Source organism: Lissotriton helveticus, chromosome 8, assembly GCF_964261635.1.
Source record: "Lissotriton helveticus chromosome 8, aLisHel1.1, whole genome shotgun sequence".
NCBI classification, from domain to species: domain Eukaryota; kingdom Metazoa; phylum Chordata; class Amphibia; order Caudata; family Salamandridae; genus Lissotriton; species Lissotriton helveticus.
The window spans coordinates 1,170,307,277-1,170,329,124 of NC_136069.1; the positions used below are offsets into that span (position 1 = coordinate 1,170,307,277).

At 44.4% G+C, this 21,848-nt stretch overlaps 1 protein-coding gene across 1 annotated transcript in view; it reads right to left on the minus strand.

The window, feature by feature from the left end:
- Positions 1-21,848, minus strand: part of LOC144773867 (tripeptidyl-peptidase 2-like) — a 457,098-nt gene that overhangs the window by 408,164 nt on the left and 27,086 nt on the right. Inside the window, exons 3-6 of the mRNA XM_078658951.1 lie at positions 20,489-20,604; positions 19,911-20,079; positions 17,796-17,953; positions 15,621-15,697 (exon numbers count right to left, since the gene is read on the minus strand). Coding sequence (XP_078515077.1) covers positions 15,621-15,697; positions 17,796-17,953; positions 19,911-20,079; positions 20,489-20,604 — 520 coding nt within the window. The remainder of the gene's footprint in view (positions 1-15,620; positions 15,698-17,795; positions 17,954-19,910; positions 20,080-20,488; positions 20,605-21,848) is intronic.

Below are 21,848 nucleotides of genomic sequence, written 5' to 3' on the forward strand. Positions count from 1 at the left end.
TGCAGAGTAGTGAGTACAGAGTAGTGAGTGCAGAGTAGTGAGTGCAGAGTAGTGAGTGCAGAGTAGTGAGTGCAGAGTAGTGAGTGCAGAGTAGTGAGTGCAGAGTAGTGAGTGCAGAGTAGTGAGTGCAGAGTAGTGAGTGCAGAGTAGTGAGTGCAGAGTAGTGAGTGCAGAGTAGTGAGTGCAGAGTAGTGAGTGCACAGTAGTGAGTGCAGAGTAGTGAGTGCAGAGTAGTGAGTGCAGAGTAGTGAGTGCAGAGTAGTGCGTGCAGAGTGCAGAGTAGTGAGTGCAGAGTGCAGAGTAGTGAGTGCAGAGTGCAGAGTAGTGAGTGCAGAGTGCAGAGTAGTGCGTGCAGAGTGCAGAGTAGTGAGTGCAGAGTGCAGAGTAGTGCGTGCAGAGTGCAGAGTAGTGAGTGCAGAGTGCAGAGTAGTGAGTGCAGAGTGCAGAGTAGTGATTGCTGAGTGCAGAGTAGTGAGTGCAGAGTGCAGAGTAGTGAGTGCAGAGTAGTGAGTACAGAGTGCAGAGTAGTGAGTGCAGAGTAGTGAGTGCAGAGTAGTGAGTGCAGAGTAGTGAGTGCAGAGTAGTGAGTGCAGAGTAGTGAGTGCAGAGTAGTGAGTGCAGAGTAGTGAGTGCAGAGTAGTGAGTGCAGAGTGCAGAGTAGTGAGTGCAGAGTAGTGAGTGCAGAGTAGTGAGTAGTGAGTGCAGAGTAGTGAGTGCAGAGTAGTGAGTGCAGAGTAGTGAGTGCAGAGTAGTGAGTGCAGAGTAGTGAGTGCAGAGTAGTGAGTGCAGAGTAGTGAGTGCAGAGTAGTGAGTGCAGAGTAGTGAGTAGTGAGTGCAGAGTAGTGAGTAGTGAGTGCAGAGTAGTGAGTAGTGAGTGCAGAGTAGTGAGTAGTGAGTGCAGAGTAGTGAGTAGTGAGTGCAGAGTAGTGAGTAGTGAGTGCAGAGTAGTGAGTAGTGAGTGCAGAGTAGTGAGTAGTGAGTGCAGAGTAGTGAGTGCAGAGTAGTGAGTAGTGAGTGCAGAGTAGTGAGTACAGAGTGCAGAGTACAGAGTGCAGAGTACAGAGTGCAGAGTAGTGAGTGCAGAGTAGTGAGTGCAGAGTAGTGAGTGCAGAGTAGTGAGTAGTGAGTGCAGAGTAGTGAGTAGTGAGTAGTGAGTGCAGAGTAGTGAGTGCAGAGTAGTGAGTGCAGAGTAGTGAGTGCAGAGTAGTGAGTGCAGAGTAGTGAGTGCAGAGTAGTGAGTGCAGAGTAGTGAGTGCAGAGTAGTGAGTAGTGAGTGCAGAGTAGTGAGTAGTGAGTAGTGAGTGCAGAGTAGTGAGTAGTGAGTGCAGAGTAGTGAGTAGTGAGTGCAGAGTAGTGAGTGCAGAGTGCAGAGTAGTGAGTGCAGAGTAGTGAGTACAGAGTGCAGAGTAGTGAGTGCAGAGTAGTGAGTACAGAGTGCAGAGTACAGAGTGCAGAGTAGTGAGTGCAGAGTAGTGAGTGCAGAGTAGTGAGTGCAGAGTAGTGAGTGCAGAGTAGTGAGTGCAGAGTAGTGAGTGCAGAGTAGTGAGTGCAGAGTAGTGAGTGCAGAGTAGTGAGTGCAGAGTAGTGAGTGCAGAGTAGTGAGTAGTGAGTGCAGAGTAGTGAGTAGTGAGTGCAGAGTAGTGAGTGCAGAGTAGTGAGTGCAGAGTAGTGAGTGCAGAGTAGTGAGTGCAGAGTAGTGAGTGCAGAGTAGTGAGTGCAGAGTAGTGAGTGCAGAGTAGTGAGTGCAGAGTGCAGAGTAGTGAGTGCAGAGTGCAGAGTAGTGAGTGCAGAGTGCAGAGTAGTGAGTGCAGAGTGCAGAGTAGTGAGTGCAGAGTGCAGAGTAGTGAGTGCAGAGTAGTGAGTACAGAGTAGTGAGTGCAGAGTAGTGAGTGCAGAGTAGTGAGTGCAGAGTAGTGAGTGCAGAGTAGTGAGTGCAGAGTAGTGAGTGCAGAGTAGTGAGTGCAGAGTAGTGAGTGCAGAGTAGTGAGTGCAGAGTAGTGCGTGCAGAGTGCAGAGTAGTGAGTGCAGAGTGCAGAGTAGTGAGTGCAGAGTAGTGAGTGCAGAGTGCAGAGTGCAGAGTAGTGAGTGCAGAGTAGTGAGTGCAGAGTAGTGAGTGCAGAGTAGTGAGTGCAGAGTAGTGAGTGCAGAGTAGTGAGTGCAGAGTAGTGAGTGCAGAGTAGTGCGTGCAGAGTGCAGAGTAGTGAGTGCAGAGTGCAGAGTAGTGAGTGCAGAGTGCAGAGTAGTGAGTGCAGAGTGCAGAGTAGTGAGTGCAGAGTGCAGAGTAGTGAGTGCAGAGTGCAGAGTAGTGAGTGCAGAGTGCAGAGTAGTGAGTGCAGAGTGCAGAGTGCAGAGTAGTGAGTGCAGAGTAGTGAGTACAGAGTAGTGAGTGCAGAGTAGTGAGTGCAGAGTAGTGAGTGCAGAGTAGTGAGTGCAGAGTAGTGAGTGCAGAGTAGTGAGTGCAGAGTAGTGAGTGCAGAGTAGTGAGTGCAGAGTAGTGAGTGCAGAGTAGTGAGTGCAGAGTAGTGAGTGCAGAGTAGTGAGTGCAGAGTAGTGAGTGCAGAGTAGTGCGTGCAGAGTGCAGAGTAGTGAGTGCAGAGTGCAGAGTAGTGAGTGCAGAGTGCAGAGTAGTGAGTGCAGAGTGCAGAGTAGTGAGTGCAGAGTGCAGAGTAGTGCGTGCAGAGTGCAGAGTAGTGAGTGCAGAGTGCAGAGTAGTGCGTGCAGAGTGCAGAGTAGTGAGTGCAGAGTGCAGAGTAGTGAGTGCAGAGTGCAGAGTAGTGATTGCTGAGTGCAGAGTAGTGAGTGCAGAGTGCAGAGTAGTGAGTGCAGAGTAGTGAGTACAGAGTGCAGAGTAGTGAGTGCAGAGTAGTGAGTGCAGAGTAGTGAGTGCAGAGTAGTGAGTGCAGAGTAGTGAGTGCAGAGTAGTGAGTGCAGAGTAGTGAGTGCAGAGTAGTGAGTGCAGAGTAGTGAGTGCAGAGTAGTGAGTGCAGAGTGCAGAGTAGTGAGTGCAGAGTAGTGAGTGCAGAGTAGTGAGTAGTGAGTGCAGAGTAGTGAGTGCAGAGTAGTGAGTGCAGAGTAGTGAGTGCAGAGTAGTGAGTGCAGAGTAGTGAGTGCAGAGTAGTGAGTGCAGAGTAGTGAGTGCAGAGTAGTGAGTGCAGAGTAGTGAGTGCATGCAGAGTAGTGAGTGCAGAGTAGTGCGTGCAGAGTAGTGCGTGCAGAGTAGTGCGTGCAGAGTAGTGCGTGCAGAGTGCAGAGTAGTGAGTGCAGAGTGCAGAGTAGTGAGTGCAGAGTGCAGAGTAGTGAGTGCAGAGTGCAGAGTAGTGAGTGCAGAGTAGTGAGTACAGAGTGCAGAGTAGTGAGTGCAGAGTAGTGAGTGCAGAGTAGTGAGTGCAGAGTAGTGAGTGCAGAGTAGTGAGTGCAGAGTAGTGAGTGCAGAGTAGTGAGTGCAGAGTAGTGAGTGCAGAGTAGTGAGTGCAGAGTAGTGAGTGCAGAGTAGTGAGTACAGAGTGCAGAGTACAGAGTGCAGAGTAGTGAGTACAGAGTGCAGAGTACAGAGTGCAGAGTAGTGAGTGCAGAGTAGTGAGTGCAGAGTAGTGAGTGCAGAGTAGTGAGTGCAGAGTAGTGAGTGCAGAGTAGTGAGTGCAGAGTAGTGAGTGCAGAGTAGTGAGTGCAGAGTAGTGAGTGCAGAGTAGTGAGTGCAGAGTAGTGAGTGCAGAGTAGTGAGTGCAGAGTAGTGAGTAGTGAGTGCAGAGTAGTGAGTAGTGAGTGCAGAGTAGTGAGTAGTGAGTGCAGAGTAGTGAGTAGTGAGTGCAGAGTAGTGAGTAGTGAGTGCAGAGTAGTGAGTAGTGAGTGCAGAGTAGTGAGTGCAGAGTAGTGAGTAGTGAGTGCAGAGTAGTGAGTACAGAGTGCAGAGTACAGAGTGCAGAGTACAGAGTGCAGAGTAGTGAGTGCAGAGTAGTGAGTGCAGAGTAGTGAGTGCAGAGTAGTGAGTAGTGAGTGCAGAGTAGTGAGTAGTGAGTAGTGAGTGCAGAGTAGTGAGTGCAGAGTAGTGAGTGCAGAGTAGTGAGTGCAGAGTAGTGAGTGCAGAGTAGTGAGTGCAGAGTAGTGAGTGCAGAGTAGTGAGTAGTGAGTGCAGAGTAGTGAGTAGTGAGTGCAGAGTAGTGAGTAGTGAGTGCAGAGTAGTGAGTAGTGAGTGCAGAGTAGTGAGTAGTGAGTGCAGAGTAGTGAGTAGTGAGTGCAGAGTAGTGAGTAGTGAGTGCAGAGTAGTGAGTGCAGAGTAGTGAGTGCAGAGTAGTGAGTGCAGAGTAGTGAGTGCAGAGTAGTGAGTGCAGAGTGCAGAGTAGTGAGTGCAGAGTAGTGAGTGCAGAGTGCAGAGTAGTGAGTGCAGAGTGCAGAGTGCAGAGTGCAGAGTAGTGAGTGCAGAGTGCAGAGTAGTGAGTGCAGAGTGCACAGTAGTGAGTGCAGAGTGCAGAGTAGTGAGTGCAGAGTGCAGAGTAGTGAGTGCAGAGTAGTGAGTGCAGAGTGCAGAGTAGTGAGTGCAGAGTGCAGAGTAGTGAGTGCAGAGTGCAGAGTAGTGAGTGCAGAGTAGTGAGTGCAGAGTAGTGAGTGCAGAGTAGTGAGTGCAGAGTAGTGAGTGCAGAGTAGTGAGTGCAGAGTAGTGAGTGCAGAGTAGTGAGTGCAGAGTAGTGAGTGCAGAGTAGTGAGTGCAGAGTGCAGAGTAGTGAGTGCAGAGTGCAGAGTAGTGAGTGCAGAGTAGTGAGTAGTGAGTGCAGAGTAGTGAGTAGTGAGTGCAGAGTAGTGAGTGCAGAGTAGTGAGCAGTGAGTGCAGAGTAGTGAGTGCAGAGTAGTGAGTGCAGAGTAGTGAGCAGTGAGTGCAGAGTAGTGAGTGCAGAGTAGTGAGTAGTGAGTGCAGAGTAGTGAGCAGTGAGTGCAGAGTAGTGAGCAGTGAGTGCAGAGTAGTGAGCAGTGAGTGCAGAGTAGTGAGTGCTGAGTGCAGAGTAGTGAGTGCAGAGTAGTGAGTAGTGAGTGCAGAGTAGTGAGTAGTGAATGCAGAGTAGTGAGTAGTGAATGCAGAGTAGTGAGTAGTGAGTGCAGAGTAGTGAGTGCACATCATCAGAGCTGTATGAATAATAACTGTATCAGCCCCGTGCGTGAGGTGCATCATCCACATTGCTCAGGTCACCCAAATTCCTGCACTCTCTACCACACTGCTTTCAAGAACAGCATACTCTTGCACACACACTCACTGCTCACCAATTCAAAGTTTGCTAAACATTTTATGCAACGCATTGTCATACACAATGCCAATAACTCAAACTTTAATGCTGCGAGCCCTATTGCATTGTAAATGCTTGTTTTTTATTGTCTCTGAGCTGCACCATGGATATAATAGCCATACAGGAGACTTGGGATATACAAAATATACTTACAGTTGATGGTTATACTACTTTTTTTCTCCCAGTTGTTACTTCTACTCGGGGGCGAGCACGAGGGGGCTTGGTTACTTTGGTATCCGCTAAAATCTCGGGTACCTATAAGGAAATAGTTACTGGCTGTCCCTACTGTCTCGCGGTTCAAATTACCCGTAAGGGTCTTCATAATGTCCTAGTAGTGAATTTTTATAATTCTTTTGATAGGGCTCATTCGATTAGCAATCTGATGATGCTAAACTCTTTTCTTCTCAAATTTAAAGAGTCATCAGAGTCTGAATGTACTATCATGTTAATGGGGGATTTTAATGTCCATGGTTGTCAGGACAAATGTCCTTCTAACATTTTATTTGGCCCTCCGGATGAGGAGAATATTCATTTCGAGCACTCAGACCAGGGCATTTTCTTGGAAACTCTGCTGGCCGAAAATGGGTTAATGCTACCTAATGGGTCTGATGAGGAAATTCCTACATTTACAGGACATGGTAGCGGGTCTGTGATTGATTATATTTTTTTAAGTAGTAGTTGTGGAAGCCATATTACTAGTTATTCAGTTGTGCGGTCTCATTTTAGCGACCATAACCCAGTTGTATTGTATTAAGGGTTAAAAATGTAATTGTAATTAGGGAAAGCAGGTCGAATTTGGTGGACAAACACGACATGCGCATAGAATTAAGTGGTGCAAGATAGTTCCAGAGGAGTTTTTCTGTAATCTTTGTAGTAATAGCCGGGAGGAACTAAAGCTTTGTATGGATGACCAGGCAGGGGACAATGAAGTAGTGGAGGCGTATCAAAATGTCTGCTTTGACATTGTCTCCAACCTGACACGTCAGGGAAAAGGCAAAGTGCAAGGGAAGGAAGGCTGGTTTGATAAGAATTGCTCAGTGGCCAATCATAAACTCAAAGTGGCCCTTAAATCCAAACCAGTGGACAGATTGCTCGTGGCTACTCTCAGGAAAAAATATAAGACAGTCGTTGAAAGAAGGCGCCGTGAGATTAGAGAGGACGCTTGGGCTGAGTTGACATCAATTGATGTGTTGAAAAGTAGCGCTAAGTTCTGGGCTGTGGTCAACCAACCCTACTTTGCTGACTCTAGTAACAATGAACTGGATTGTGGAATACAAGAAGATAAATGGCACTTGCACTTTAAGTCAGTTTATGAACAGGAGATTTTGGGGGCAGAGGCCTCGACCACATTTTCCAGATTACCTTACATCTTAACAGTAGAGGAGGGTGAGGTGGCCGTAGCTATCGGTAAAATGACTAGTAACAAGGCTCCCGGGCCGGATGGTGTTCCCTCTGACCTTTTTAAAGTTAATATTTCATTTTGGTCCAAAGTTTTAGCAAATGTTTTTAACAGAATCTCAAAAACAGGCATTCCAGAAACATGGTCCCAGTCGGTGATCGTCCCTATCTATAAAAAAGGGGATAGGGGTGACCCTGGCAATTACCGCCCCATATCTCTTATTGATTCCACGGTAAAGGTCCAAGGGAGAGTGGTCCTATGTAAACTGACTGACTGGTTAGAGGATACCAATACCCTCTCTCCCCTACAGTATGGTTTTAGAAAGGGGCGTAGTACTATAGACCAAAGCTTGAATCTGCAATTACTTATTGGGAAATACACAATAGCGAAGCCAGGATCCCTGTATATTGCCTTCATGGATTTGTCCTCGGCATTTGATCGAGTAAACAGATCCAAGTTATGGGGCCAGCTTCTCAAAATTGGAATAGACTCTAACATTGTGTATTTCTTAGCGGACCTCCATAGGGACCTTACAGCTACGGTACGATATGATAGAAAAGGTAACTGCACGGGCAAAATTAGCCTCACCAATGGTGTAAGGCAGGGATGCATTTTAGCTCCCCTGCTTTTTACACTATACATAAATGATCTGGGTGGTGTTTTGGGAGCAGCGTGCAAGGACATCCCGAGGGCAGGGAAGTACCTATTGCCCGCATTATTATATGCGGACGACGCTGCTCTCCTAGCTAGAACTGCAGTGGGTCTTCAATGCCTGTTAAATTCATTTTATGATAACTCTTGATTTAAGTGTTAATTATGGTAAATCTCATGTCATGGCGGTGGCCCAGAAAGGGAAGGCCAAGAAAAATGTAATGACACTGCAATGTAATGGGCATAAGTTGACAAGAGTCTCCAGATTTCCCTATTTGGGGGTTGTATTTGATGATTGTTCGACGTGGCACCCCCAATTGTTGGAGAAAAAAAATGCCCTGGCACGTTCTATTGCTGCAGTGCTGGGCTTTTCACGTAAATTAGGGGTGAAACCTCTGGAGGCAGTTTTAAAGGTATATGCTGCTAAGTGTATTGCTATTGCCATGTATGGTGCAGACCTGTGGGGTTTTAGGCCAGTTAAAATGCTTCAGGTAACGGAAGATAACTTCCTTAAAACGATTCTCTCCCTGTCAAGATCCACTGCCGGCTTCATAGTACATCAGGAATGCGGCGTGGATTATCTGGAAGATCGAATAGCCATGGCCCCTCTACTAAAATGGATCTCAGTCTGGCTTAACCTGGAACTGGAAGTGAACCATGAAATTTTTAAGGACTGCCTAACGCTAGATCATTGGGACAAGATCCCATGGCTGAAATATGTACAACAACTTTGTGTAAAGTTAGGCCGGCCTGAACTGTTCAATAATCCATCTAACTTGGTGAAAGGGGACTTGAAGTGGGTTAAAAACACCTTTTTGTTGAACCGAGGGATGGACAGAGAAGGACTGGAGCTGTTAAAGCCATCTGTTAGGACTCATCAACTGATTGCATCCTCTGGACATGATCTGGAACTTTACCTAAAGGTTGTTAACAATTCAAATCATAGATACCTTTTAACCAAGTTCCGATTAGACAAAATTCACCTGCTAATTTCCGGCCGTCCTGGTTGGCCAAAGCCATTTGATCCAGATTTGTGTACATGTGATGGCTGTTCAATTATGGATACTGTTCACTTTCTGTTTTTCTGTGATCATTTTAAGGATATTAGGAAAAAGTTTATTATACCCCTGTTAAAAGGGAAAGGGTTTAGGCAAGTCAAGCCAGCTTTATTATATCTTCAATTACTATCAGATATATGGGAAATTTACAATGTAGCTAGATTTTTAACCATAGCGGTGAGACTCAGTAAAAAGATCACCTGGCCCTAGATGAATTATTGTAAACATTAATTCCTGTAACTTGAATCAAGTTTTAAATCAAACTTTTTTAGGTTACTTTTTTATCTATAGAATGATGTATATATTGTTGTTTTTAAATTTTGACATCATGTGTTAGCATTTTTTAAAATGGGTACTCTCTCCCTTTTTATATTGCATTTTCATGTTACTATCCTGCCTGTTGTCTTGTGGACCACTTTGTGTGTTTTTGTACTTTTGTGGTTTTTGAAATTGAACCGAATAAAGTATTTCTTGACTGACTGAATCAATGAAAACGGCGGATACACTAGCCCCTTCATTTAATAGCTTTAGCTCCTTTCATTCCTGTCCTCAGGTTTGTGGTGGGTGAGGGGCAAGATGTCGTGCCACATCTCTCAGCCATAACAACCTAGGATGGCCAAAGACTTTGACGTTCTGATTGATTTTGCTGCCATCAAAGCGACTCAAAGGCTAGAATTAGCTATACATCACCCAGCTCTACAAGGAGGAGTGGAAGCTGGAGTGGTGTTTTTTTTCATCGTCTCTGAGCTGCTACCGCAATAAGGGAAAGCAGTTTGGGATAGCCAGTCAGGCACGATGGTACAGAGTTTGGCGCTCTGTATTTTCCTCTAGCACATCACCGCTTATTGTACTGTAGCTGGTGTCTGCATAAATCTGATGCCTACATTCAGACAAAATCCAGTACTGGAATTAGTTTACTTGTCTTTCCGAGCTTTTCTTTAAAATCATAAAAGAAACACTGCTGCTCAAGAAAGGACACCGAAGGCCAAACAGTTTGCACGCCTGCTCTAATAAGGCAGGTGTGAGAAAGTGCCATCTTTCTTGCCTTGGTATGCCCCCACTTTTTTCTGAACCGCTGATGTGCTTTGACTGAGAGTGCCCTGGGTCCCTGCAAGTCAGGTACCCAGGGCCTGTGTTCCTTCCCTAAAAAGAAAAGCTATGCTGAAAGAAAATACCCAATTGGCATCTCTGGTCACCTGTCAGCCCCTAGTAAATGGTACCCCAGGTACCCAGGGCATGGTGACCAGAGATGACCCCTGTGGGCTGCAGCACTTATTGTGCCACCCTCAGGGGCCCTGTACCCTGGCACCCACACATTGCCTTTGCAGGCTGAGTGCCTAAGTACATAACCAAACCAAGAGTCGACATGGCACACATCCCTGTGTGCCATGCCCTCAGAACCCACTGCCCTTGCATACTTCAGTCACCCCTCTAGCTGGGTGCCCTATGCCAGAGGTGAGGGCACAGGTGCGTGAGCCCTGTGCCCCTACAGTACCCAGGGCCCTTCCTGGGCACTGTAAGTGAAGTGATGCCATTTAAGAATAAATGGTGCTGGGAGGTTGTCATTACGAACTCCACAGCACCATAATGGCTACACTGAAGACTGACAAGTTTGGTACCAAACTTCTCAGCACATTAAACCCGCACTGATGCCAGTGTGGGATTTAATGTAAGATGCACGAGAGGGCATCTTAGACATGCCCTCCAAAACCCGAACCTACAATCCACGTCTGGGTGAGTGGCTGCAGAGGCTGCCACACAGCAGACATGTTGCTGGACCCCTGGGTGGAGAGCCCCCCGCTCTCCCGGGCCTGCAACAATGCACATCCTGGGCGAGGTGTTATGTCTCTGCCCCCAGGATGGACAGGGGGAAGCTTCAAAGGCATACCGCCTCTGAGAGCTTCTCCAGACCATTTGCTGTACCCAGCAACTGGCCCCCCACCTGTTCTACCCCCACTCTGGCGGGAAGACTGGCAGGAAAAACTACGTCAGGAAGGAGGGTGTGCCAACCTTTGCCAACTCCACCCCTCAGGTAGAGGAGGCGAGGTGAAGCACAACCCCGGGCTCGGGCCATCTTGTAGATGGGGAGCCCTGCCCAATCCCAGCTAGGCTCCTGCCCCCCTCCCACAGGAGAGGAGCAGGCATGGGGTTGTCCTCACCCCAGGACAGAGACCCATTGGTCCCTGCCCTTGCCCTACCTGTAACGCCCCTAAATTTAGTATTTAGGGGCTCCCAGAACCTTCCTTACTCAGATCCTGATTTCAAAAGAAGAAAGAAGATCAAGAAGAATTAGACCCGCCGCGCAGCTGCTAATAACAGGACAACAACAACTGATTTGGCCCCAGACCTACCGGCCTGTTGATCCTGGAACCTACTCCTGCCTAATTCCGGCGACCTCCGCGGACAGCAACCTTGGGACACCCAGAGGACCTGCCTGCCTTGTCCCTCTGGAAGATTGTGACTCCCATCAGCAGAGGCTCTGCTGCAACAACCCACCTGGTGCTCACCAGGAAGCTCCGGACCAGCCCACTCTGCACCAGCCTAGCCCGGGCCGGGCCAACCCGAACCAAGACCACGAGGACGTCCCCCCCCCGACAACTGGGACCCGAAGTCCAGTGCCCAAAGACCCTCCTCGACGAACCAGCCAACGCCTGCAGACTCAGAACCAGGGGCCACCCCAACTGTGAACACCCGATGGTAAGATTTTTCGACCCCCAAAGACACCCCTGCACCTGGCGCCCGCGGCCGCCTGTGCCTCCCTTTGGGGTACCAACCTGTGCTCCATCATCCCAACTTACCTCTCGAAGTGCTGGTCGCCCCTGGAGAGTCACCGTCCTCGAGCCTGCAGCCTTTGTTCCTTTTTCAAGATCCTCATTGGATAACATTGAGCGCCCGACGGCTCAAAAGCACCCTGCACCCAGCCGCCCGAGTGCCGCTGGCTGTGACCTCTTTGCCCTATCCTACTTCTCCCCTTGCCCTGAGCAAGTGACCAGGATCCCAGCTCCCAGAGCTGCGTGGCCTGCTAGCCAGCAGCCACCAACTGAAGGCCCCCTTTCCCTCATTGGATAACATTAGGCCTACCTCTGCACCCGGCCGCCCCTGTGCCGCTGGGACTGAACTAACTGTACTCACCTGACCTTGGGGGACCCCTGAGTCTATGCCCAGAACCCTAACTTCACCAATCAAGTACTCACCTGGAAACCGGTAATTCACTTACCTGCCATTGGATAACATTGACCCATTTTGACTCGAAAATGTTCGAAGTGTGAAGTTTTGAAAACTGAAAATATTCTTGTAAAATCAGCCAAAGTCCAAATTCGAAAGTACTCACGAGAGAAGCCAGTACTGTATCTTTCAGCCCAGTACTGAACCGCAAAAGTAATCCCTAGCGGGTTTACCAGTAACCTGTATTTTCTCCATAGGAACCCATTGTCTGCTTTTCGATGAAATTTCTTCTAAATGTTTACTTTTGAAAACTGCAAATATTCTTTAAAAATCATACGAAATACTGAAACGCATTTACATACCTGTTTGGAGTTAAGCCCCCAGTGCTGGCCCTAGGAGACTAGTGCTGGGTTACAAAAGTAACGCAATCATACTTTACCTGTAACCTGAATTTCCTCCCATTGAATAACATTGTTAGAATTACCTTGAAAAGTTTCTAAGTGTGAACTTTTAAAACAGCTTTATGTTCAGGAAAATTCATCACAGTAACTAAAACGTTTTTGCTAATCTGGTTTCAGCTTAGACCCCAGGACTGAATCGGAGATCTAGTCCTGGAACTACCAAAGTAATCCATAAAGTATTTTAACCTCTGTTATACCTTTGGGGTTGGAGGACTCTATGCACACTGTACTGCATTATTGTCCAGTATATATAGAGCCACTTTCTCACAGCAGGGAAAAGGGCAATTTTATCTGGTTAAGAGTCTGTTTGGGTCTTCCATAGGCAATATGCAGTTCTCCATCCTTCATCTCGGTGATCCCCATCATATTCCTGATCTTCATCCATAACTTTGCCTTCCTCCTCCTCTGGTTCCGAATTCTGATCAGAGTCTAAAGTATCTAGTTCGCCATGCCCCCAGGCATTGATGACACCATCTGCACAGTTGTCGGGGAATGGCGGAAGTGACATAGTAACCATTTCTGAAGGAGGAGGCAGGGGCAGTGATGTAGACATGGTGGTGGAGGCAGAATGGGTGGGCCAGGCTGACGGCCAAAGAGGATATAGAGCAGTGGTTGCTGAGGAATCAACATTTAGGCAGTCTCCATCATCTGCTGCAGCACTGACATGAAGCAAACTGTATTTTCATCCTTGTCGCCTTGCTTTGCATGGAGGGTCACAGGTCCTTGGGCAACTCTCTGATGCAAATATCTGGGGCTTGTTGGTCTCACAATCATGTAGGAACTCTTATTCCTAATAAGCCTCTTCTTTGTTTTAAAGGGACATAGCGCAGTTATCTACCTGTACAGGGACATACACTGTCAGGATTGTTCTTGGTCGTTGACATCAGCCTCAAGTTCAGAAACTAAGATTTGTGCTGGCAGGTGTGTGGAAACTTTAAGAAGCAAATGCGAAAAAGTCAATGCTAGAATACGCATTTCTGACATCTATGGGAGACAACGTCAAGGTGGGTGTCACATGAGCAGTTGTCGACCAGGGTGGACTGTCTATAGTAGGCTTGTCATAGGTATCTTAGATGACTACTATGGTATGTTGCCAGAGGACTTTGCTGGTGATAGAGTGGGCTTTGATGAAGGAAACTTCTTAGCAAATGACAGCAAGATTCAGGTCGACAACCATTTGGGCAGGACGTCTTACAGGACCATCAGATGAGCTGGATTTTGACGCAATTTTTGTGCGGGTACTGCCTCACCCTTTTTATGACACCTTCTCCACAGAAAGTCTGCTTTTCTCCTTTGAGGAGGTGGATGCAGGCACTTCAGAGGCAGACTTCAACCTGGGAAGCTCCATATGCTTCCTTTTTTTGTGCTACCTTCGTGAACATGTTTAGAGAACTACATTTCACTGAATCCTTCCCAAAAGAGGGGTTGTGCCCTTTAGAAGGCAGACCTTTATTTTTCAAGGAGATAAAAGAGCAAACTCCTTTCTCTATATTTTCGAGTCTTGGAAGGAAAAGATCTACAGAGGTCACAACGAGACATCTTTCAAAATAGATAAAGGCAGAAAATACACTGACTGTCAGTGAAGTCTATAATCTTTTGGACACAATCGGAGCAGGATTTTAAAGTAGATCCTTTCTTCTTCGGAGTAACATTTGTTGTCTATAAAGATCCCCTTGGAAAAATAGACAAAAGTTTCTAAAACAACTCAAAGTCTTGGGAAGCTGAAGTTAGGGCAAGCTCAAGTTCAGGGAATATGAAACGGGGTTCAAGAAGTACCCAAAACACGGTCAAACAGGTTAGAGCAGAGCTTTGCTTGGGGACTACCTTGTACATGCCATGCGGTAGAAATCCAAGCTATAGTGGCCTCTTGGGGATGACAACATTTCCACCTCACTGGCTGAAGTTTTTTTGTTTTTTTTCATGAGGTGGATGTGCTACTAAACACTGTTGTTGGGTCTATGTACGTTTTACCACTGTTTACTGCTATCTAAAGTAACTGGGATTCCCAGCCTAATGTCTAAGAACAATTCAACCATGTGAATCTATGAAACATTGAATTCTGGATAACTCTTAGATATGTTATCCTAGCTCTTGCTGAAAGGAGATGATGCACTAGTAGATGCATTGGCAGGCTAACAGCCAGACAGGACGAGCTCAGGCAGATGTGCAAGCAAGAGCAGAAGCACAGTGAGGGTTCTAGGACAAGCCAACACTAACTCCTCACCTCATTCCCTGTCTCCTGTCAGAGAGCATTCAACAACTCCCTAACCAGAAACTAGTGAGCAGGTGCTTAGCTTTACAACTGCATGCAGAAGTCTCAGACAGACAGAGGAGGAAAGGAGAATTAGGATCAGATAAAGAGGTCCAGTATAACAGTCTGTGTGAGGAAGATGATTAAGTTATCTCAGAGTATATCCCAGCATAATGGCTTTTATTGCAGCATGGAGGGGAGAAGATGTACAGAAACGTCACTATCCACATTATCTTTTAACATTTGAGATTAGAGATGATTTCTAGAAGTTAAAGAAAGAGCTCCATACAATCTCCAAAAGTTACAATCTTAATTAGGCTGATGTCAAATAGGTATTGAAATGATTAATATACATTTAAGATAGCAACCAATTGATTGCGAAAACAAATTTGCTGCAACTTAAAGCTAGGCATGACAACGTTCCACAGACAACTAGAGAAGAGCACGTCAATGTAGTAATTTAAACAGACTGGAACAGAATACCTGTAAGAAAAGCAGGGGGGGATTCAACTACTGATTATTTAGATCGACTGAAAGATGGACAATAAAACATCAGTCCAAAGCAAAAGTGGGCTCTAAAAGAAGGCCATGAACAAGCAACATCAAAGCTGCTGGGTGAGAAAGAATAATAGTTCAAGGAGTGAGGAAAGGCAGAAAAGCAGGGTGGAAGGAAAGGAAAATAGAACAACATTAGAGGACAGGAAAAAAGGCCTATGACGCAAGTTAGAGTTTGTAGACCGGACTTGCAGTAGAGGTGTGCCTCCATGGGCAATGGAGACAGCTGAGAAGGAGGTAGTGGATCTTAGGAATGGCTGGGGTAAATATAAGATAACACGTAATTATGACCTCAGATGTACCAAGATGTAAAGTTTAAAAAGGGAGATTTTCAGGTTTTTGTGAAACTGAAATATTCACAAAACAGTATACAGTTTAAGTAGAACCCAGCATGTGCCCCCATTCTGTACAATGCACATGAAACTATCTTGTCCTGTGGCTGTTTTTAAAGTGTCATTTACCATTGACCATGCTATCAGTTCTCGTTTTAGGTTTGAAAAAGCTTGGGTATGATTCAGAACAGTGAATAAGGTTCTTAAAAAATCCACAGTGTATCCCAATTATAGAATTTGAATGACACAAATGATCAAATGTTATCTTGATTCATCAAGGACAATTATCTGTTCTCTCACCTGCTAAAATAAGACAGATGTGGGATAATTATGTACTTGTGAATCCATAACATTCATGGTGCAGTACTTTACAAATGACAGTTCACAAATCCTGTTAACATTAACCACAACTAGTGAACATTCCCAATAATATGACAAAGCATATCAACAAAAAAAGTAAGTTGTGTTTCCTAACCTCCTTGGTATGACAACAGTTACTGGAACTCTGAACAATGGACCTGAGTTTGGTGTGGACAAATCATAACCACAAACCTGGAAGAATAAAGAAGCAGCATTAAATGATAAATGTTTCGATCTACAAAGGCATTTATGTTCTTTAAACTTCTTTCACTGCAGTAAACCACAACACTTTTGATGGAAGGCTACTATCCAGCTACGATATGGTGTGTGGGTGTACTTCTTTTAGAATTAAAAATATATATATTTTACAATTAGCAGGTTTCTGAATCACACAATGCTTATCCATAAATTTGTTACCTAAGAAATAATCAAGTTTCCAGCTTCAACTGCATGGCACAGCAGCAAGGTACAGTTTCTGTACGAGCTCAGTCTTACAAGCAATACATTTGCAAGCGTTGCTGAAAGACGTAACAGCATCAAGGATGACAGCTCAGATGTGGCTTTCGGTTTTGATTCTTTAGGAGGCGCGTCTGGTTGGAGGTTGTATTTTTTGTTTATTGGGAGTCCTCCTGACTAATGCACCAATGAGTTGGGGCTTTTGACTCCCACTGGTTAATGAAAGCCCCTGCTCCTCATTATCAACAAAAATTCCTGTGAATGCACCGCAAACATCCCCCTATCCAAATATTCTGCCTCTCCACCCACCACCTGGCTTTGGTGTGGACTTCTTCAAACTCCACTTCAGTGGCTCCAGGAAGTGGGGTGGGGATGGGTAAGAAAGGGTGGAACTCTGATGAATTCTGAGCCACCATGCTGTAATGTGCAAAGTGTCACTATTTCAACAATAGCGTGGTAGTTTTGCACTAAAATATTTCATGTGTTTAACACTGGGAGTGGTGGTAGCTATACCCGTCCTATCAGAGGTAGTGTCCGTGGCATTTTGCAACGGGCAGTGTGAATTCCGCAGGTGGTAATTTGTTTTAACGCCATACCCAACCATTACAGTGGGTAAAAAAATCCCCCTCATAGTAAAAGTTAATACCGGTGGTAAAATTACCACTGCTGGCAGTTGCTGTACCGCTGTCTATTATTTATACTATCTTACTAGACACGCTTACAAGCTCAAAAATTGCAGGGACATTATTGAATCTATTGCCAAAAATGAAATGGATAAAAATGACAGCCACTTCCGCAACATCAATTTTTGTTTCTGCATGGTCACTGTGAACGTCATAAATCTCTGCTTGGTAGTAATTTCCTTCTGTGGTATTTGTCCTATCACTGGCATTAATGTACATTTGTGAATCCAGCCTGCGGTCAACGTGGGAGAGTGTAAAACTCTGCAAAAAGTGTGATTTAGCACTTGCAGACCTTCTTCCTTGTTTTCTGTAGTTCCTCCTCACTGAATTGAGACTAAAGCAATTTAAAATAATTGTTATTGTGAGTTACATACAAGGAAATGATAAAAAACATACTTAACATATACATTTATTATCTACAGAAATGTTGCTCATTGTATCTTCTAAATGTCCAGATTCAAAAATGTCAAGCATTTTAAATTGACATTGCAAAACGAGGCAACCATTTTAAAATACAGTTAAGAATTTCACGTTCTACACTTTTCTCACAGGCACTAAATATACAAGCATTTGCAGTGCAATAGGTCTCGCATTTACACGAGTTTAACTATTGGCATTGTAAATGACAATGCCTTTTATTTAGGTTTTAAAAACGAAGAAAAAAAAAGGCATTGCTATTTTCAATGTCAATAGCTCAAACTCTCGTAAATGCGAGACCTATTGCATTGAAAATGCTTGTTTTCTTACTGTTTTAATTTGAAGGCTTCTTTTTTGGCAGGTAGTCTCATGCTTTGATTCTATATTCGTTCAGAGCATCTGCCATAATACATATTGCCCATCAAGTGAAATACTAGAGATAATTTGCTTCAACCATTGCGAACTATGACAGCTGGTGAGGTTCTTAACCTACAAAGCTTTGGGACAGAACATATGCACGCAAACTTACTATTCAATTAATTATGGCCATTTTGTTTGTGGGCTATAACATTTTTAAACTTATTAGGAACTTAGAGAGAATATAACAGAAAAAAATAGTATTTGTACAAGTCTTTGCAAAACAATGATAAAACAATTCACATAATCAACAGGCAGTCATACAATTTCTCTAAAGATCATTAGCAATTTTGTAATCGGCAAACTACAATCTGTACCTCTGCATAATGTACTCCTTCTCTTAGTCCCCTCGGATCTACTCGGACGTTTATGTGCCGACACTGATTCATGAGCTCCAAGTGGCTGGGACACTGAACCCAAGATGCACTAGATGTTAAAGCAAGATGGAGCTGAAGAGATATTCTCTCTGTGTTATCTGCCAAAGTTAAGAGAATATTAGATGACAAACACAATATCCATGAAACATTAAAACATTGGAAGGCTGGAAGGCTTTACATTAATCACGTATAGCTGCAGCTCTCCAAGTCCTAGCTATGTCAGTACAAAGAATACCTTTACAAATAAACCACTACAGAGAATCCATAGCGACATGCTTTATTTAACATTAAACAATAAATATCTTACAAGATCGTATTGCTCATAGTCTGCTAACTCTCATCCTAAACCTATTCCTAATATGAAATGTAAAACTAACCATTATCCTTATTCTGATCTTAAACCAAACACTGACTCTAAACCCAACTAAAACTTTAATCATAATCTTGCAGTAATAAAAGGCCATCACATGGTTTAGTGATGCTGTGCCGTCCTACCCTTTTAGGTTTCTAAAGCGTTTCTATCATGAAAAGCACCCTGGAGAAACTTTTTGCTTTTTACATTTTTGTAGCGATCAGACCTATGCTCAAGCAACTGGGGTACAACCAGAGTCCGGCCCGTGTTTTGAGTGAGTGGTCACTGCCTTTTCAAACCTGGATATGGGGTAAATGGCTGTGATGGCCCAAGCTCCAGCAACTTATAAAACATACAACACTTAATGGAAGTTTTTCTACGTCTGGTGATAGAATGATAATCATCCATTTCAAATAGAACCTATTCCAATACTTCCATATTTGTTACATTTAACCAAGAGTGGACTCAAATATTCTTTAGTTCGGGTCCATCTTGCTGCAATCTTGAGATTTAGAAGAACTGATACATCAACATCTACTCTTTTCTCTAAGGATCATTAAACAGTTTATGAAAAGGCTCTTTATAGAATTTCCACCTCTTCGACATCCTCTGGTTCAATGGGAACTTAATTAAATTCTCAGTCAGCTGATGTGATCACCTTTTGAGGTCATACACAAAGCAAACTTAAAATGTGTTTCTTGTAAAAAGGCATTTCTCCTAGCTAGAACATCTGCCAGGAGAGTAGAAGAGCTTCAAGCATTCACCATCAGGAAGCTTTTTCCCAGGTTTATGAAGGACCGGGTAATTCTCAGAATCAACCCTAAATTGGTTTCAAATGAATTTCACCTAAATGAACCTGTCATTCTTAGATCTTGCTTTCCAAACCAATCTCCAACTGCAGAAAGATTGTTACATTCTTTAGACTTGCGTAGATATTTCAGATTCTATATAGACAATACAAAGGGCGTAGGCACATCAGGTCAGCTGTTCAGGTTGTTTAGTCAACCACGAAAAGGTCAAGCCTGGTCCAAACAGGGTACAGGCCATCGACTTTCAGCATGAATCATTCTCAAACATTGATATCTTATATATAGTCACATGCGACTCTCCCTCCTTCCGGGTCAGAGGCTCAATGTATTTTATTTTCACACTAGTGCTTTGAAACCTGAGCTATGGTGGCCTCTAGGTAGAGTAAGAAAGATTGGACTTCCACCTCATTAGCTGAAGTTTGGGTTTATTCAAATGAGATGGATGCGCTACTAAAGATATGTTGTTTTTTGTATTGTATATTTTTACACTGTTTACTGCTATATTGATGTACCGGGGATTCCCAGCCTGACAACTGGGAATGACTCAAGCATGTGAATATATAAAAAGGTATCAATGTTAACAAAATTATGTGCATTTGCTGCTTTATGTAGCTGCATTTACGTAACTGCATGAATGCATGTTAACACTTTTAGTGTATAAAATTCACAAGGGATTCCCAATCAGGCAACAAAAAAGGAGTCAAGCATGCAAATCTATGAAAAATTAAATGCAGGAGAAGCGTGGAACGCCTGAAACGACGAAGTGGTACAATGAACAAAATAAAAGCAGGCCAGCATTTGAAACAAGAAATATGATGAATCCGTGCACCATACAGGCATGGCCGAACATTAGCAAATTTAAGAATCTCAAACAAGAAGTTTCTTTTCCTTTACCTGTATTTTCTGGAAAAACAGGTTCTATGCCAACACCATGGTCTGAGGGGGCAACAATCTGGACTGGATCTCTTAGGTATATTCCTCTACTGCTTCCAACAGTAACTGTGAATCCTACATTACTAGTGGTCAATGAGTTCTGAATGAGGTAGTCATAAGCTTTATCAACCTATGAAGAAAAAATGCACAAGCTAAAAAAAAAAAATGGAACAGAGTGACCGCAAATGGTTGATACCAGCTAGCTTAACTTGTTTCATTGTGTAAAACAAGCTCTTGCAAACAAACATTATGGGATGTTCTATTACATATACAATACTGCTAAGGGATCTTCAGTAAACAAAAATACCAAGAGAATGTACAAGAAATCTATTTTCATGCAAAGTATGGTCAACGAGAAGTCTAGTGGATAGCGTACCGTAAAAAGTAGGAAGAACCAACATGACAACTGGGGAATAGCGAACCGTAAAAAGTAGGAAGGACCAACATGACAACTGGCAGGACTTTAATTAAATGTAATATCTTCTGCACTGGGAAGCACAAACTATTTTGAACATATTCATCTTGAAATCTTGAAGTACCTGAATAATACCATGCCCTTGGGCAAACACTTCAATACTTTCGGTCTTCAATGCTGTATTTTCTAAAGCTCTTCTTACTGAATGGACGGTATAAGGCACACCATTAGCCTTGAGACCTGAAAAACATATAAAAGGTAGTGTAATAGTTGGAGCACTAAGCACAAGTTGTCAGATAAACACTGAATAATTTGTAGGTTAGAATTGTCAATCCTAGATGCTAATATTTACTTAACTGCAGTGCTCCATGCAAATATATGTTTTCTCAGTTGGGTCCATAATACAAAAATATCTTTTGCTGGATGGGGAGTGTAGCACTGTGACTATTCCCCAAAAACCAATAAGAGCTTTATTTTAGTTGACTGGATGGTGGAACATTAATATTTATAGTTGGACAACAGGAGTACATGTCCAATCAATCATCAACAAAACTCTAGACACTTAGAGCCTAATCACGATGTCCGACAACGCAGCGGACCACAGGTTGGCCGTTCTGATTGCAAAATGTGGATGCGACGCCCTATGAACGGTCAGAAACATCAATTTTTCAATGGCAGCTTGTGTGGCAGGCGGAAAAGGCCTGCAGCACAAGCTGCAATTCAAAAATGGATGCCTATAAGCATCCCTGCACCGTGTGGCAGGCACACACGGCGCAGGGATGTTTAGGGGGGGCACCATAGCAGAATGCCAGGGGGAAGGAGGCCTTGCTAGGGGCCCTCAAAGTCACTTTCTGACAGCCTTTCCATGTTGGAAAGGCCGACATTGAAAGGCTGTGTGAAAGTGCCATCATAATCCAGATGTCGGAACTGATGCTGGCTCTGCCGTCCTTATGGGATTATGATGCCTTTCGACGGGCTCTTTTAGCACCACGGAAGCACAGTGGAATGCCCCGCGGGTTTCCCTCCGACTGCCGGCATTGTAATACAGCGGTCAGAGGGAAACCACCAATGTCGGACGGAAAGCCTCCAACAAGGTGTCGGATGGCTTGCCGCTTGACATCGAAATAGGACCCTTAGACTTACAACTGTGCCAGACTCACATCACAAAATATTCTACCAGTAATTATAGGTTAACAATATTTTAGCTTCCAGTCAATGGATTTCACTGCCTCTTATATACATACATTGAATTGGATGATTAAGGATTGCTTGCAAAGAACTATTTACTTACCTTTGTTAACACTCATTCTGGTGAATAATCGAACTGCCGATTCCTAACCTTTTAAATACGCCTAGGCTCCTGACTATCCAGAAACATCTGCAATATCTTCTACATGCCTACAGATGCCACTGCCAACCTCCGCTTCAACAACTCTGAATGTGATCAAACAGACCTGCATACAGGCTCGGTCAGTTTTCTCTTT